The sequence below is a fragment of the Phoenix dactylifera genome, chromosome 5 (assembly GCF_009389715.1).
Source record: "Phoenix dactylifera cultivar Barhee BC4 chromosome 5, palm_55x_up_171113_PBpolish2nd_filt_p, whole genome shotgun sequence".
Lineage (NCBI taxonomy): Eukaryota > Viridiplantae > Streptophyta > Magnoliopsida > Arecales > Arecaceae > Phoenix > Phoenix dactylifera.
Window position 1 is genome coordinate 710,670 of NC_052396.1, and position 17,110 is coordinate 727,779.

General features: G+C 39.3%; 3 protein-coding genes across 3 annotated transcripts; 2 read left to right on the top strand and 1 right to left on the bottom strand.

Moving 5' to 3' along the window:
- Positions 1-2,389: 2,389 nt before the first annotated feature.
- LOC120110787 (26S proteasome non-ATPase regulatory subunit 13 homolog B-like) lies at positions 2,390-10,946 on the top strand. The gene is made up of 6 exons (XM_039126373.1): positions 2,390-2,705; positions 6,242-6,688; positions 7,160-7,240; positions 9,680-9,876; positions 9,998-10,097; positions 10,464-10,946. The coding sequence occupies exons 1-6, from the start codon at positions 2,553-2,555 to the stop codon at positions 10,647-10,649; spliced, it is 1,164 nt and encodes a 387-aa protein (XP_038982301.1). The 5' UTR covers positions 2,390-2,552; the 3' UTR covers positions 10,650-10,946.
- Positions 10,947-12,289: 1,343 nt separating this feature from the next.
- On the bottom strand, positions 12,290-12,682 carry LOC120110918 (SKP1-like protein 13). The gene has a single exon (XM_039126960.1). It carries the CDS (start codon positions 12,680-12,682, stop codon positions 12,290-12,292), a length of 393 nt encoding a protein of 130 aa, XP_038982888.1.
- A 3,058-nt stretch (positions 12,683-15,740) lies between these two features.
- On the top strand, positions 15,741-16,268 carry LOC103700342 (AP2/ERF and B3 domain-containing transcription factor At1g51120-like). The gene has a single exon (XM_008782292.2). The coding sequence runs from the start codon at positions 15,741-15,743 to the stop codon at positions 16,266-16,268; it is 528 nt and encodes a 175-aa protein (XP_008780514.2).
- Positions 16,269-17,110: the final 842 nt, after the last annotated feature.

The following is a 17,110-nucleotide window of genomic DNA, read 5'->3' on the forward strand; positions in this document are numbered from 1 at the left end:
GACATGGATATAAGCATGACATTGACACCAAATTTAGAGCTTGTTTCGAAATTCCTGCATGAACATGTAGAAAGAATTGCGCCTAGCCCACCCAACTAATATCTTCTAAAAGCCCGCCAAAATTCTAGCCTAAATCCTAAACCCATAGACTTCAAAGATTTGTGAAGCTCTTTTTTTACTTCACAAGATCCTGGCTAAGATTGTGTTGGGTTGATACGAGCAATGCTCAAATAGGCTTTCTAGTCCATAAATGCAACAGGATGTTCAGTTCCAACACTTCCATAAAAAAAAGCAAAGAGAAACGGCCCCTCCTTCTCTCACACGCACATTCCAACCAACTTCTATCACGCATTTGTACCGTTACAAAGTACTTCTCATGCTGCATCACCCACTGTATCTTGGGATTCTTCCTCCAGACCAGAAATCAATTTATTGTGGAGAATTAAAGCCTTATTCTCAAACATTTATTCAAACCATTTCATTTTTGATCTTATATCTATATTATTCTGCCTTTGTCATTTAGTTGACTTTTTATTGGTAGATTTCAAATTTGTCTACCAAGGCATAAAACCAACTTAGCCTGATTGTCCACAACTTCACTAATCGGCTTGATTGATTTGGTGCGCCAATGACTCTCAAGGGTGTTTCATCCAATTTGATTGGCATATTTGATGGTTGAAATCAAGTTATCTTTTTTCGTAAAAATATATTGTTAACCTTTTTCCTACTTTCCCTGTGCAGCCCGAGGAAGGGAGAGAGAGAGAGAGAGAACAGGAAGAGATATCTAAGTTGGCATATTTGTTAACTCAATTCAGTCATTAGTAAGAGATTGATATGATAATTAGAGAGGGAGGGAGAGAGATAGGGGAGTCTATTAATCTATGAGTCCAATAATTAGGTATTGTAGAGCGAGATAGAGAATTGAGAATTGAGATGGATTAGCTCAATAGATTAAATTAGATTTTAATTTAGATGGTAAGACTCTATGTTTTAAAAATTGAAAGAGAGAAAAAGAATATGTGTCGTGGCATCTGAAAAGATGACAATGAAATGAGACCCTTTTTTTTTTCTTTTTACAAGAAAAAGGAGATAATCTTTGTTCCCTTTTTCTTTCTTTCTCATCCTTCTGCAGTATAATAGCATTGATTCATCTTAAAGTAAGCATGTTATATAACTCGCAAGAGTACATGGATGATATTCAAAAATTGCAAAACGCAAGGAGATGACAAATTGAAAGCTCTCAGCTTACTGAAGTAAACTACTTGCACGAGAATTGCAAACGTAATGACTTTTTTTCTTAAAAAATTCCTCAAATTACTTCATCATATGGTAATTCTGAAATTAAATTAGAAACTAAATATAATTCCTTTGCAAAGATAAACTTATCGATTCACAAGGCAAAATCTTTTGTAGGCAATATCTTGGCTAATATTTTCTAATTTTTTGCTGGTGAACTTTGCTAATATTTCATCTTTAGAAGAACGCAAGAAGGAGCCAGCCCACGTTTTGAATCACATGCATCGCACATGACGCATAGTTCTTAGTTCTTACCCAAATCACGGCTGGTACAGCATCGGTTGGCGTGTAGGGCTGGGTCGTCCAAAAGTGGCAGTTGAAGAGATAAGAACATAGAAGAGTAAAAAAAAAATATTATTTGCAGATCTTAAATATCCAATTTTGCATGTATATTTTTTAAATTATTATTTACATGTATATTTTATAAAATATTTATTTTATTATTTTTATTTTTATATATATTTATACCAATGAAGTTAAAAAATTAACGATCTCAAATTAAAATGTCTAAAATACTCTTAATAGTTGTGAAAAAAATATTTATAAAGCAATCATAAGAAAAAATAAAAAAATAATTTCAAAATTTATTTTATTTTTAATTAAAATAAATATGTTTTTTATTAAAAAAATTGTTATATTCGGAGCATTGGTAAAAAATAGTATTTTATAAAAATAAAAAATAAAAAAAAATTCTAAGGAGCGTTCGCAAAATTAAATTTTTAGAAAGATTTTTTTATATAAAAAAAGAGGGGGGGGGGGGAAAAAAAAAGGCCTCGCTCGGCCGCCTGAACCGACGCAGATACTCTCCCTGGCACTATGCCACATATCCAATGGCAGTGGGTCCCGTGCAATTCAGGGGGGGGGGGGGGGGGGGGGGGGGAAAAAGGCCTCGCTCGGCCGCCTGAACCGACGCAGATACTCTCCCTGGCACTATGCCACATATCCAATGGCAGTGGGTCCCGTGCAATTCAAGCCAACGTTGCGACAATCCTTTCGCTGAAAGGGCTGTCCGATGTTTACTCCCCAACAGCTAAATCAAGCCCCCGGGATGGTGAACCCCTGAGACGACCCCGGAATAAAAAGCCGGCGGTAGTTCGGAGGGATCGACGGTTTCCTCGCTTCTTCGCCGAGGGGAAAAAAAGGGGAAGGCGAAGGAAAGAGGCGGGGAAAAGCCAGGAGGCTGAGCTAGGGTTTAAAGATTTCGTCCCGAATCGTCTCGATCTCTTCTCTGGGGCGGGGCGGAGGTCGATCCATCCATGGCGGGGGCACTCCAGTACTTAGAATCGCAGCGGAACGCCCAGCCAGACCTCGCTGACTGGTACAGTTCCCTGGCCGACTTGTACCAGCGGAAGCTCTGGCACCAGCTCACCCTCAAGCTCGAGCAGTTCGTTGCCCTAGCCGTCGTTCAGGCCTGTTCCTTCTCCCTAACTTCTTGTTTTTTCTTTTTTATAGGGTTTATGGATTATTCTTTAGTTGCGTTCGTTGTCTTGAGTCCAAATGGTCACGGGAAACCTTACAAAGGTATGGTGGGGGACAGAACTATCTTGTAGACAAGGTGTTGTAGTTCCTAAAGACATCCCATTCTCTCTGACTAATTCAATCATTGAATCGTGTTTCAACTCAGAGAATCATTTGATACTGTTCTGATTGTTTGATGAAGGGTACTCTATATAAGTTTTTGGATCCTGTACTAGATTAGTTGTTGGTTTTTTCTTTCTATTATGGGGCTGTCTGTAATTATTGTTCCATATCCTAGTAGGACAATCTGTCTCCTGGCTGTTTGAAGTTTAGTTCATCCCTCATATAATCCGAGCACTAATACTACAATAGAATGGCAGGCTTCCTGTGCGCTACTTATGGAATTGCGTATAGCTGAAAAGAAAAAAAATCTTAGGAACATGGACTAGGCATGACATATGCCATCCTTAAATATTCGCTTGACATGATTTGGTTACCTGAATTGCTCATGAATCCTTCACCTATGAGAAGCTGAAGAGAATCTTCCTTTTCATACTTTAAATAGATTTAACATGTGATAATATTGAGCTAAAGATTAAACAACATTTACTTTTCAATGTTTTATAAAGAGCACCATTGGCTGTCCAGGTGCTATCCATTATGCTTTCCATCTTCTTTGTGTGGTGGATGGTATGAATATATGAATTGGTACCTAATGTTGCCCCCCCCCTCCTCCCCCCCCCCCAACAACATCTGCACTTTGTGGCCTAAAATCTTAGATGGGGCCTAGCATTTTTTCCCCCCCTTTATGTCTAGGTCCTTGGGTTGCTTGGGCTGGCTCAGCCCATTGACAGCCTTATCCTCAAAAGCTTTGTCACTTGAATTGGCTCGTGACATATACACGATCCATGGTTATAAAGATAAATGGTGTATGGATTCAATTTTAAGGTTAGGTTTAGGACTCTGTTTTTCTGTGCAGTTAACATGGATGTTGGTGATGTTTTCTTTGAATTCCCTTAGTTGTACTTCACATGTCGATACCAACAAAAACACCATTGAAAATCACGGGCTTTGATATTGTCCATGTCCTTTAAAGCCAAAGCCAAAACAAAGTGTCTAATAGTTAGTTCTCTTTCATGGCAAGATTCCCTAGTGTAGATCCATAATATATAAGGGGTTTGTTAGGCAATATCTCTGATCTACTTCTGAATCTAGCTAGAAAACAAGAGGCTCATATTGGAAGCAAATGGTTTACTGGAGGCTGCAGGTCTAGGGAGTTTTTGTTAGAGTTGATTTTAATAATTGATCTGTTACATCTTTCTTTTAAATCTATTTTTTTTCGGTTTTAGTTGGTTACAGAGTTTATATAACTGACTTTAAAACATCTAATAGTCATTTTGGTGATCAGATGATCATCGTGGAGCCATATCAGTGATTAGACGGGGGATGATGTGGCTTGACTTCCATTGAAAGGCCAAATCAGCCCTAATTAGTTATTAATGAGGTCCCATAGTTAGGCCAATCACTAAAAAAAGACAGAGAGAGAAGAGGCACATGACCTCTAGTCCTTCTTCCCTTGAGTGTTTGTATACCCTAAGAGGGATGCCTCTTCCCCTCTTTCTTATTTTCTCGCATTTTCGGGCTTGTCACTTCTTGAGAGGTCGTGTCTCTTAGAAGAGAAGAGGAAGAAAAGGGAAAACTAAGAAGACATGATCTCTCAGGAGAAGAAGCCTTTCTATGTGGGGGTGGTTTCGGCATTCCAGAAAGGTGGTTACGGATGTACACTATGCAAATTTATTTTTAATTATATGTAATCATTTTTTTTAAAGATTGGAAAGTCAAATACATTATTCCAAGAGATCTGGCATTCTCCTTATTCTCTTTTCTTCTTCTTTTCCTCCCTTTGTTTCTCTCATCTATCTTTTCACTATTTTCCTTGCTGCTTTACATCTGAATCTAACATATTTACTGGTTTACTGCATAACTTACTGAGAATCCTCTTTTAGTCAGATGTTATAATGCTATTTAATTCTTAAGTCTTTTACTTGCTGATTTTCTTTGCATGATTTACTATCCTTATGTTTGCTATATCATAATTTAGGGTTCCTTCCATATTTATTGCATGTTAGTTCTATTTTGATGTGTGCTGGAATTTCTGGACAACTGTAAAACCTTTTTTTAGTTACAGTTGCACTATATAATCCTAGAATACAATAATCCAGTGCTTTTAACACTCTTTCGGGAGTTTAGCACTGGAGAAAATTCAGGGTGACCCCCTTGTAGTCTTTGTGAAAGGGGCCTCCAAATCACTCTTTGAGCAGACTTAACCCTAAGATTGCATCAATTTTCTAAGATCACACACTATCATTATTCTTCCACTTCCTGGTGGTTTGCAAGAATAAATGTATGCATTTTATTAGTTCTTGCTTTGGACACTTGGTACTAGAACAAGCTGTCACCTTCACTATTTGTTTTTCTTGCATTCTTGACAGTTATTTGAATTAAAGTGCATCTTGTTCCTTGGCATGTACATTGTGTTTTGATCTACAAGTTATGCTCCTTTTTTCATTGATGAAAACTCAGCAGAGATTTTGCCTCATACATTCTTGAACGCCTCTAGCTCTTATAGGTGGGATAATCCTAGTTGAACTCGACATATAGGTATTCAACATTTTGAGAACTTCACTAAAAAATGCTGTAAGTGACCTAGCTTTGTTATCCGACATCAAAAGTGCTGGCAGCAAGTGCGTCGCTTTGCACAAAGACCATAATTGAGACAAACTTTCTCCAATTTGTCATACCTAGTTTATGATTGTTACCTGGATACATCATTTTCGGCTATCCAGAAGTGTTGACACTTTTGGATACTTTGACATGGCAGGACATAATATGACATGGCTGGATACTCCACTTTGAAGGGTCCTATTGACATTAACAAAAAAATGTCCGACATTTTGCACTTTTTTTGGAGTGTCATGTAGGAGACTCTTACTTTTCAGTGTCGAACACTTGCAGTGTTCTTAAGTTTTGCTAGACACTTTGAGCAAAGTGTTCCTTATATGTTTAATACAAAGTTATCAAGATTATATGGACACCTTGTGTAATTAGTCCTATGTCTTTTGAAGTAAGATAGGGGAATGCTTCTTTAGGGCATGAACCATTATTATTATTTTTTAAAAGTCTGCGAGTCTTCTAGTTAGCATATACATTTGATGGACAGGGAAATGAATGTTTTAAGTGTATGAAACTTTGTTCCCATGCTTGTTGAGATACCTGGAAAATCTGGTTGAGATATTCTCAAACTCTTTATTGTGCTTGGGCATTTGATACATTGTCCCCTCTGTGTGTGTGTGTGTGTGTGTGCACACGTGTGCGCTTCCGTGTGCATGCCCTATTTTAGTTTATTTGTGTTCTAATCATGTTTGACTCTGAATACATGTTTTTCTTTGTACTGCTCACATTCTTTATTTGTTTTTATTCCTATCAGGCAGGTGATGCTCTCATACAGCTCTATCATAACTTCATTACGGACTTTGAGACAAAAATCAATCTCCTGAAACTTGCACATTTTGCTGTGATAGTTTCACGTCGGTATTCAGAAAAAGAAGCTGCAATTAGCTATCTTCAGGGTGTAATTGAAAAGTTGCATGCTACAAGGGAGTTACGAATCGAAGAGCCTATTCTATATGTGAAGTTGCAAATAGCTGCATTTGATCTTGAGAAAGGGAATCAAAGGGAGTGTAAGAAACTTCTAGAAGAGGGGAAGGCCACGCTAGATAGCATGTCTGATGTCGATCCTTCTGTACATGCTAGCTATTACTGGATATCTTCTCAGTATCATAAATCTTGCCAGGAATTTGCTGAGTTTTACAAGAGTGCACTTCTTTATCTTGCATACATTACAGTGGAGTCGCTTTCAGAATCATTCAAGCTGGTTAGGTTTTTGTCTCTATGATAATTTAGATGTTGAATAAAATGGAAATGCTCTGTTTTCCTGAATTTGTAGAAATTTCTTTCATGCTGTTCTTTTTCAACCTTTTCTGAGCACCCCAAACCTAACAAGATTTTTGGATTGGCCTGTTCTTCTTTTTTCCGCCTTCCTCTCTTCCCACTTAACACCTGCATGATCTTACCCAGAAGATATTTTGTGCAGACATCCAAAGGGAGCCTTACTTTAACAGACATCAAGTTTATTATGATTTTTTCACTTTTTTTTACTCTAACCATACTTGCTGCTTGTGAAATAAGCTCACAGTCCCTTTACAAGCTTTTATTATCTAGTCAACCAAAATTTCTTGTTATATTTTGATTTAGTTTTTCACTTAGAAGTTGCTGAAAAGTAAATTGTTTAATCTTGTAATGCTTGTGGTCCTTAACTAATTTTTTACCTATTTTGCATATTCAGGATTTGGCATTTGACCTTTCCCTTTCTGCTTTGCTGGGTGATAACATATATAACTTTGGGGAATTGCTTGCCCATCCAATTGTAAGTGGAAGTTTTACATAAACATTACATGTTTTTATGGCGAATTTTGAACACTTAATTGTTTGTATTGTGTCACAGAAACTTGTTTTATTCTTTGCTGTAAAGAAAAAAAGAATTCACTTGATAATGCTGTATGAAGCGATACATCTGGACTTCTTAAGCTTTTAGTTGCATTTTTATTATTTTTGTTTGGGCAAGAGGGTTTTTGTTCTTGGTTTAGAGGGATTTTATTCGTGGTTTATCTCATAGTCCCATGTTAATTTGTACTTTTCCTTTTGTTTGCATTTATTTATTCTCCTTATATGTTACTTTTATCAAAAAAAGTGTGTTTAGATCAATGTTCTACCTGGGTGTTGCATTGACAATGAAGAAAATTTACTCTATCTGGATACTGCATTGACATGAAGGAATTTTACTGGGTTCAGAATTGTGTACCTATCTTTCTTGATGTGGACTTTCTCTCTCTCTCTATATATATAGTTTAGAGTCATATATGCCTGGAGTATATGATCGATAGTTTACGAAACACATAAAGCTAGATCCTTTTTTAATCACAGATGGGTAGAATTGTAATACCAAGCATGTGTATTTTACTTATGGATATTGAATGGTAGTACAGTTATATATACATTCAGGCATGCACAGATATTTATGCAAACATGCATGCAGTGCATGTCATGTAGTAAGAAATATATATTCCATAAATATGATGGTTTTTTTATTAATGTTTTGGACCATGTTTAGGCTAGCCTTGGTCCAGTGCTTCCACGTGTTTTGTTTTTGCTTGTGATAATTTTTCAATAATTGTTCCAAAACTCTGAAATCACTTTCAAATGCAGCCCCTCATTTCTAGGGCTGCAAATAATAGGAATGCACAGAAACAAATTTCAGATCTGATTAGATCTGAATATTTATCCTTTTTCACAGCCAAAACAGTGAGAAAGTAGAAGGAAAGAAATTTTAGATCTGATTAGATCTGAATATTTGTCTTTTTTTACAGTCAAAACAGTGAGATGGTAGAAGAAAAGAGAAGGAATGGCTCAATAGAGGAGACAAAGGATAGAGAGGAGAAATAATAATAGAGAATAAATTAAGGTTTGCCGAACTAGTGTCAGGCATCGTTCCGGCCGGTGACCGGGTCGGTATGGTATTGGTATATACCATATTGACCTCATCTGTACAAAAACCAAGCTATCCGGATGATGCGTGGCTGGTTTACTTGAATACAGGTACTTGGCAACTTTCTTATTGATTTTTCTTTTTGGGTAAGGAACTCTTTGATTTGTTTAGATTAATTGGAGTACCTAATAGATTAAGCTCTGTTGAAATTTTAATTTGAAGTAGAGTTTATCTGGGAGGAGGGGGGCCAAAGCTGTTTCTCTTTCTTCTCTTGAGCACTGTGTAGATAGTTACAAGATGTTCTTTTAAAAGGAGGGTGAATATACAAACCTTGTGTCACCATCAAAAGAAAGTCCCATGATTGTGTATGATCTTGACTGTTTGTATACTTTCTGACAAGCACAACTCTAGTTTCCTGTAATTTGATACCTCAGCAAAATTGCATAATTGATCTAATTAGGTTTCCTTACAAATAATTCACTGCCATATATTGCTAATGATCGTTGTATCGACCACATATTTACCCGTTTTGTTATGTATTACACTCATTTGTTATTCTCCTCATCCAAGTCTTAGCCTAATGCTTGGGCTATCTTTTGATTCGGTGTGCCTTGTTGATCCAACGTGCATTATTTTCCACTGTACCATTATTCAGCTACCACGTAGTGATGTTCTTGATCCTTGCCATTGTTTTATTATGCTTATATTAAAGTTCTAATATCTAAAATTTTCACCTTGAATGCATCACTGTCTGAATCTGTAAACACAATTTCTTATAATATTGAATGGCTATAGAAGGTGCAATTATCTTGAAGCATTGAAAAAAGATCAAAGTGAAATGGGAACTCTTGCTAGACTGTTGTATTTTATTTGTTCTTTATTCTTCAATGGAGTCCGGGAAGAGAAAATTCGGCCAGTATAAACTTAGTCTGAGGAGAGAGAAAATTCCGCTAGTATAAACTTTAGCAGAATACCTTTATCTTTTTTTGGATTTTAGCAGTAAGTCTGGATTTTGGTAGAAACTCCAAATATGACATGCAAAGGAAGGAACATCTGAAAGTCTTCACTGTGTCCTAATTTTTATTCTATGATAAGAAATACAATAATGGGTTTTTTCGAAGACAATACGTGATTTGTGTATATTTTGTAAAATGTGCGTTTCTTTCTTTGCTTATTGCTTGCGATATTCTGTTCTTTGTTTTATGAGTTGATGCACTTTGTCTTTGATGTGCCTTTTGGCTTTTGATCTCCCACTAAATAACTCTGAATTCAAATGTACCACCCCAGTTAGATAGGTTGAGCTTACAATATGTTCTGCAGATCAGTAGTCTTCTTGGAACCAAAGTGGAGTGGCTTTACCATATACTTCAGGCATTCAACACTGGCAATCTGATACGCTATCAAGAACTCTGCCAGGTCCATGATGCTGCTTTGAGTGCACAGCCTGCATTAGTAGAGAATGAGAAGAAGCTGATTGAAAAAATCAATATTCTTTGTTTGATGGAAATCATCTTTAGGTAAGGTCTGCTAGGCAGTGCCAAATATGTGCGATACAGTTTTTCTACAGTACAGTACAGGGGCCTCAAGTTTTATGCTCATGTTTGTCATTTTTACATGCTGCAATTTTGTTCATTGCAGTCGGTCATCTGAAGATCGAACAATTCCATTAAGCATTATTGCCGAACAAACCAGACTCTCTATTGAAGATGTGGAATATCTTCTAATGAAAAGCCTCTCTGTAAGTTATACTTTCTGTATTTTTGTTGACAGGGCAGGGAGATCTGGCCGAATGGTCATTTTGTAAACTCATGAAATGAAGGATCAATCTTTCGAAATTCTTCTCGACAAGGAAAGAGTCTAGACAAAGGGTGGGGGAGATGACTTTTGACAAGGGGTGCTATATTCACTCTAAGGCGCATATTAGCCGAAGAGCCAAAGGAAATATAGTCTCATTAAATTATAAATCGAGCATTTTCATAAGTCTGATGTTTAGATGTATCCTAACTCACTTGTGGTTGCGTAGTATGGAAAAATCCAGTAGGAGTAATTTTTTTTTTCCTTGCTACTTCATCACATTGTATTAATGCTTCAAAATCCTGTACAGGTTCATCTTATTGAAGGCATAATAGATCAAGTTGAGGGCACAGTTCACGTCTCGTGGGTGCAGCCTAGGGTTTTGGGGATTTCCCAGATCAAATCCTTGCACGATCGACTGGATACATGGGTAGGCAAGGTGTATGAAGCTTTGTTGTCAGTCGAAGCAGAGACACCTGATCTAGTGGCATCGTGATGCGTTCTGTAGCCTCTCCTTTACAAGCTCTTTGTAACAGCTTACGTCACAGAAGCAAAGGAAACATTGTTGCGGCCCTTCTCCGGGTCCTATTCTTTTGATGCCTCGAAGAATCTTTTGTCCACCAGGAGCGGTGGCTGAAAGCTGACCTGAGGCCTGTATTCTTTGAATTTTTCAGACTAGTCTTCGAACTTGAAATATGCTTCCAGGGACAAAGGACCATATTTTTCAGGTTATTGGATATTTATGCAAGATTATGGTAATGGAAGTTGGTCATAACTGTTTTGAGCCAACAAATAGTTTGAGGACGATGAATGGATGATTGGAGTCTCTATAACCATACGACCAGGTGATGACCGTTGAGGGATTCAAATCTCGAACAGCTGTTGCGAGACCCCTGCAAATAGCGTCAAGTTCCACGAGGGGTATTGGATCATCAAAACACGAGATAAATGCAGCAACTAAAATTTTTTGTTCGTGACACGAATGACAAAACCAGACTATTTGATCAACTATTTTGATCAAATTAAAGCAACAAAATTAATTTTATGCAACCTATTGATGGGAGAGCCCAGATAGGGGATATATGAAGGCATGATACCACACTGATGGCAAACCTCACAAAAGAGATGAACCAGTCAGCTGCGCTCTGTTCCCCTTGAAACGCCTCCACACTCCTAGTATTCCGAATTTGCCGCAACAAATAAGCCACCAAGGGATGTCCTATGTGACTGTTAAGAAAGCTAAAGCTACATGATCATGGCCATGGATGTTGGCAGTCCAAGCATTTGTGAAACACATCTAGACTTGCCAAACCTTTAACTGTCGGAAAAATGTCTTTTAGAATGTTGAAATCCTCTTAATTTAATAATACTATTCTGTCTTGATTATTTATAAGTAGCTTTCGGCACATAGAAAGTAACTAAAATAAGTTATAGAGTAACATCTACTGAAGACCTCTTCTTTACCTCAAGACAGGATAACTAAAATAAGTCAACTTATAGGCCTCTTCTCTTTTTATAAGATCTATACGGCCTGATGTGTTAAGGAGTGGAGAAAAGTTGTAATATTCTGATTTTTCATCTTGCCGAATATAAAGAACGGTTGATTCGAACATAATGGTTTCGGTTTAAAATATATTATCAAGGGCACTCTTTTAAGAGTAAAATTCTTACTGCCCAGATTTTTAATCTTGCAAAAAGACACCAATACACCTACAAATATGGCTGCTTTTGCTGGTATGGTATCTCTTCATCGTTTTCATGTACACATGAGAAAAACCAAAACACGGCAAGGTAAAACAAAAACTTGAGAATATTACTACTTTATTTTCTCTCAAGGAGGAGAAAATATTATTACTTGTAAAGAAAAATTACAGACGAACGACCACTCTTCCTTTTAGTAAGTCCTAATCTAAACAAAAGTCCCAACCCGACTCATAAAGTCTACACTAATCAGAATCAATCAGTTAAAGAGGCCTAGCCTATACTTTACTCCTTTTTTTTTCAGCAGCAATGGAGGAATCCACACCTATCTCCAAACTTGACCCGCTTACAATATATCCAGTCAAACCCACACCTAGCTCTACTGCAACAAGAAGTTCAGAGCGGGGCAGTACGTATGAGCCGCCTTTCCTCCTGCTAGTACCTGATCCCCGTGAGCGCGGCCCTTACTGTGAGCTCAATCAGAGGCCCGTCCTCCAACAAATAGGCCGCATCTTCAAGCTCGAACAAAGCCTCGAGGTCGATGCTGACGAACTTCTCCTCCCACTTGGCGAGCTCCCTCAGCGCATCGCCGTCGTCGCCTTTGCGGTCTGACCCCTTCAAGGTGGCGGTTGGGCGGGTGGTCCAGTACTCCACCACCTTCGCCAGCGTGTGGGCTTTCACGCCGGCGACTGGAATGCAGAGGGAGGAGTGCCCGTCCTCCATCATCCTCATGATGGTCTCCGACGACATGGCCGCTTTCGCTTCCACAACGAAATCTCTACCGTCCATGCTCCTCAGCCTTATCATCTTCTTGGGTCTCGCCGCCATGGTGCTCGTCGACGACATTCTCTCTCTCTTTTTCTCTGTGAATACGTTATCTGATGGACAGGATTGGAGGTGTTTATATAGATTGAAGTCCTAACCCTACCAGGAGTGTGTTCATGCTTGTTAATCTTGGTAGGAATAGGAGTAGAAGAAGTAACTACGTACGAAAGAAGACGTTGCTCGACATCATGTGATGACATTTTATTCCTTTCCTGAATAGGAATGTGATGCATATCATATTCCATGTCTGATGACCATATTCCTTGTCTTCTTAGGACCCATGGCTCCTAACTTTCTTGCCGGTGGTCCATAGAAAGCCGCGCAATGGAGAGGAAGACCTCGAGGTCCTTTCAATGCTCGCCGGCCACACGGGTTCACGTGCCATCGAACAAGAAAACATGGGCCAACGGTCCGCCGGGTTCCAAATTAGGGCCCAGGAACTATCCAACTCTGAAAACAACCGATCCTGTGAAAATTCGGAACCAATCTGACTGAATCTACCTTCAACAAGCATCCTCCAGATCTTAAACTGATCCATTACAAGTCCTAGTTTCATCTGGCTAACTCAGCTCCTATATCTTATCATAAACGTGTCCGAGTTTGAATTGGCCCGGTAAAACTAGGATTTTTGAGAGAATAACTACCTACCATTTATAGATTATAGATTCGGGGACTGTTTGTTGACAATTGCTCCTTAATTGAAGTAGTAAAATTGTGTCAATCAAATCCTTTCTGGTGTTTCCAAAAATTTTCGAGGCGGCGATCACTCAGTGATTGAAAAGAGGATTCCGTTGTGATTTCATAACTAAAAAAGAAGTACAAGTTGCTTACTAAAAATCCTATACATGCATTCCACAAATACCCAACGTCTCTAATTCCATTACTTAAATCCTAGCGAGCTATGAACCAAGTATCCCAAGCCAATATTTCTTATCCCCTGCTCTGCTCTGCTTCGCTTCTGTCTAGGGTTTGGGAGATAATATCTTGCTTTGAGATAATTACTGGTGAGATTGAGAGCTTATGTATTGAAGATCTTCCTCTGTCTTATACCCTTCCAATTTTTTATAGGTCACAGACTGAACTATGTAAATCTATGTCTCTTTGCGAGTGTTCTCTCTTTGCTCTCATAATTCTAGATCTAAATTCTTTGCATAACATCTTTTCTTCTCGACTCATTGATTTACTATTTTACTTATCCCTTTCTTTGCAAACTCCATTTCATTTTGCACCAACATAATCTCCACCCTTTTATCGAACTTCCTCGGTTGTGAAAACCCCCAACTTTCTATATGCCTGATTTTCCCAAGTTAGTAGATAGATCTCGGCCCAATACATAACTCTACATGTGTTCCCCTCTTGAATTGAATAATGCTTTTCCTAATATCCGAACATATATTTTCTCAAAACTTATAGTTAATTGCTCCTCTATGAGATCATCAAAGTATTTTTTTTTACAAAATTTTTAGGAAATAAATCAATACAAAGTTGTGTATCTAGGATACAACACTATACTAGAAGATATCTATAAGTTTCAAAAGAGTTAAAAATATAATAATGAAAGAGAAGAAAAAAAATGAAAAAATTTTTGGAAAACCATACCTTGATGCATGTTCTTTTTATTTTTGTAATTAACTTGATGCATGCTCTTTATCTATATTCTTTTGTAACTACCAAATCTTCATACCAACTGTATTATCGCAGCAGATTTTCTTCTATTCCCTATCCTTTCCATCTCTCATGAACACGGTTAAGAAAAAGGCTTGACATCCTCGACCACTTAGCTAGCCCAAGGGGCCAACATGATCCAACAAAGAATTGAACCCATCCACACTCATCCTCACCCAGCTTTGTGGTTCCAGGTCAACTGTGGCTGAGTCTGTTGATATCTACTACATCTTCTTAATATTAGACCATGATGTAAGATGAATTCATTGTGAAAACTCACTAAAACAATTGTTGGCTAGAAGATTTCTTTTCAATTGTTTTTTTTAAAAAGAAAACTACCATGTATATATATCTAATATCTATCTTGCAAGGAACAATAGATAGGAAACATTCTATTGACTTTTTTGTGCGACACTAGAATACTTAATTAGATATTTGTTTTGAATTAAATTAGACCAGATAGAGATACGAGTTTAGACAAGATTAGGCAATTAATTTGGATTTGTGTTGGGTCAAAGAAACCAAGCCTCGAAAAGCTAAGTAAGTTTAATTTATGAGCTGCTTCGATATTAAAACCTATGTCTTAAGCTAAACCCATGTTAGCCAAACCAAGAACTGCCTCACCATGCTTTGTGTAGGAGCCGTATATAGAAACCACGCACCGCGGGTTAAGGTTGTTTGGAGAGGGGAGAGTTTTAGTTGCAACGGAGTCGAGACATTCTTTTTATATGTTTAACTCCCATAAACATATACTGCATCTGTTTCCAGGGAGCACTCAATAAACACCCTTCTTTACACCCAAACCATCACTTAATGAGAGAGTATGCGCGTGGATCTTCTCACATTTAAGTTCCCATTAAAACCCGTTTTTAGTAATGAGAGGATTCGTGCTAAATTGCCTAATTTTAAGGACATATTAATCCCCCCAAAGGTCTATCTTTCCTTTTAGTCCTCACTTCCCATAATCGGCCCCTCCCATCCTTCTCCAAACCCAGGTCCAACTTATCTTTTGCCGGGTCTTCTTTCCACCTTCTCTCCTTCTCCCCATTATAAAACCCAACCTAGGCACCCTCTTCCTCCATCCAATCTCTCCATTAATTCCTTTTCTCTGCCACCTCCCCTTCGTCTCTTCTTTTTCCCAGGTAACAGCATCCTTCTTTCTTATTTGCTTTCTTATCATGGGCTATATAGATACGAGCTTTTACTAGGGCTACTTTCTCCGCTTTCATTGGTGTATATAGTTTTGATCCATGCCTGCCTCTTCAACTTTTTACTGCTTCTCTGTGTTTAATATTGGATCCATTGGTACCCTCTCTTCAGGTTTCTCCGCAAGGAAAAGGACTGCCGAGGCTTTCGATTGTTCTCCGTTGCGAGCTCCATCCACATGTTTCGTTCGATGGCCGCTAGCGTGGTTGGTGCAAGGAGCACGGCTGGAAGCATGCTGTCCATGACCGCCATGGCGGCGGCGGCACGCGAGGGCGAGGGCTCGACCAGCACCGGAGGCCGCGGCCCGTTGATCACGCAGCGCCCTCGAGACGAGCCAGGCTCCTCGATGCTCTGTTCCCGCCACAACAGAGCATGGCTCGGCACCTTCAAGTCGGAGCCTGCAGCGGCCGCGTCCTACGACAGCGCGGACGTCAAGCTGCACGGTGGTGACTCGCGCCGCAACCTCCCGTGGAATGAAGTCACGGTTCGCGAACCCCGGTTCCAGGAGCAGTTCTCCACCGAAGCGGTCCTCAAGATGATTAAGAGTGAGCCTTACGAGTCGAGGTTCGCTGAGTACCTGCAGCTCATGCAGTCGCCACAGGCCTCCGTGGCGGCCCCTCTCAGGGGCTTCCTTGGCAGTGGCGGCGGCGGCGGCATATTCTGCGAAATGTTGTTCACCAAGGAGCTGGCGCCGAGCGACGTGAGGGAAGATGAATAGGCTGTTGATACCGAAGAAACATGCGACGCGGTTCTTCCCCGAGGTGTCTCCGACGTCGGCGGACGAGCTCTTCCTCGAGTTCCAGGACCCGGAGAGCCGGTCATGGTTCTTCCGGTATCGTTACTGGAAGCGCAGCCAGGGTTGTTACGTCTTCACCAAGGGATGGAATAAGTTTGTGAAGGAGAAGGGGCTTCGGGCCAAGGATTCCGTCACCTTCTACCGGCGCCAGGAGCGAGAGGGACGGCAGAGAACATACTTCATGATTAAAGCAGTCCCCCGCAGACAAGAGGAGGGCCCGGAAAATAGGAATGCGACAGTCGGTTCAGGCCTCAGATATAAAACAGAGGTGAAGGAAGAGGAGGTAATATCCGGGGCAATGGCAGTGTCCGGGATGACGCAGGCGCAGCAGGAGTAGAAAAGGGTGAAGATCTTTGGGGTGTGGGTTAGTTGAGAGAGGGACATGGGAGGGTGGGTTGGAGGAACAAAGGCTCTTTTTGATTGGAATCAATGATGTCGTCTTCTTTTTTTTTTTTTTGTGTCAAACTTAGGATATAATGGAAGTAAACCTTGGGTTTATACTGGTTTTGTTAGTCTGCTGGTCTGGTAGTTAATTTTTAGTCATGAAAACTTAAATGCTTTGTAGCTGTAAAAGTGGCAGGACTACGATTAATACAAGAGTAGATTCCTGCACTTTTTTGAATTGTTGCCTGACTTTGTCATGTTTTAGTGGATTCCAATATTTCCAGTTCTGTATGTTTTTGGTTGCACGCTTTCACTTGCCTCGTCACTGTTAGTTTTTTTTTTTTTTTGGTACTAGTGTTGCCAGTCCGCTTGCTTGTAGA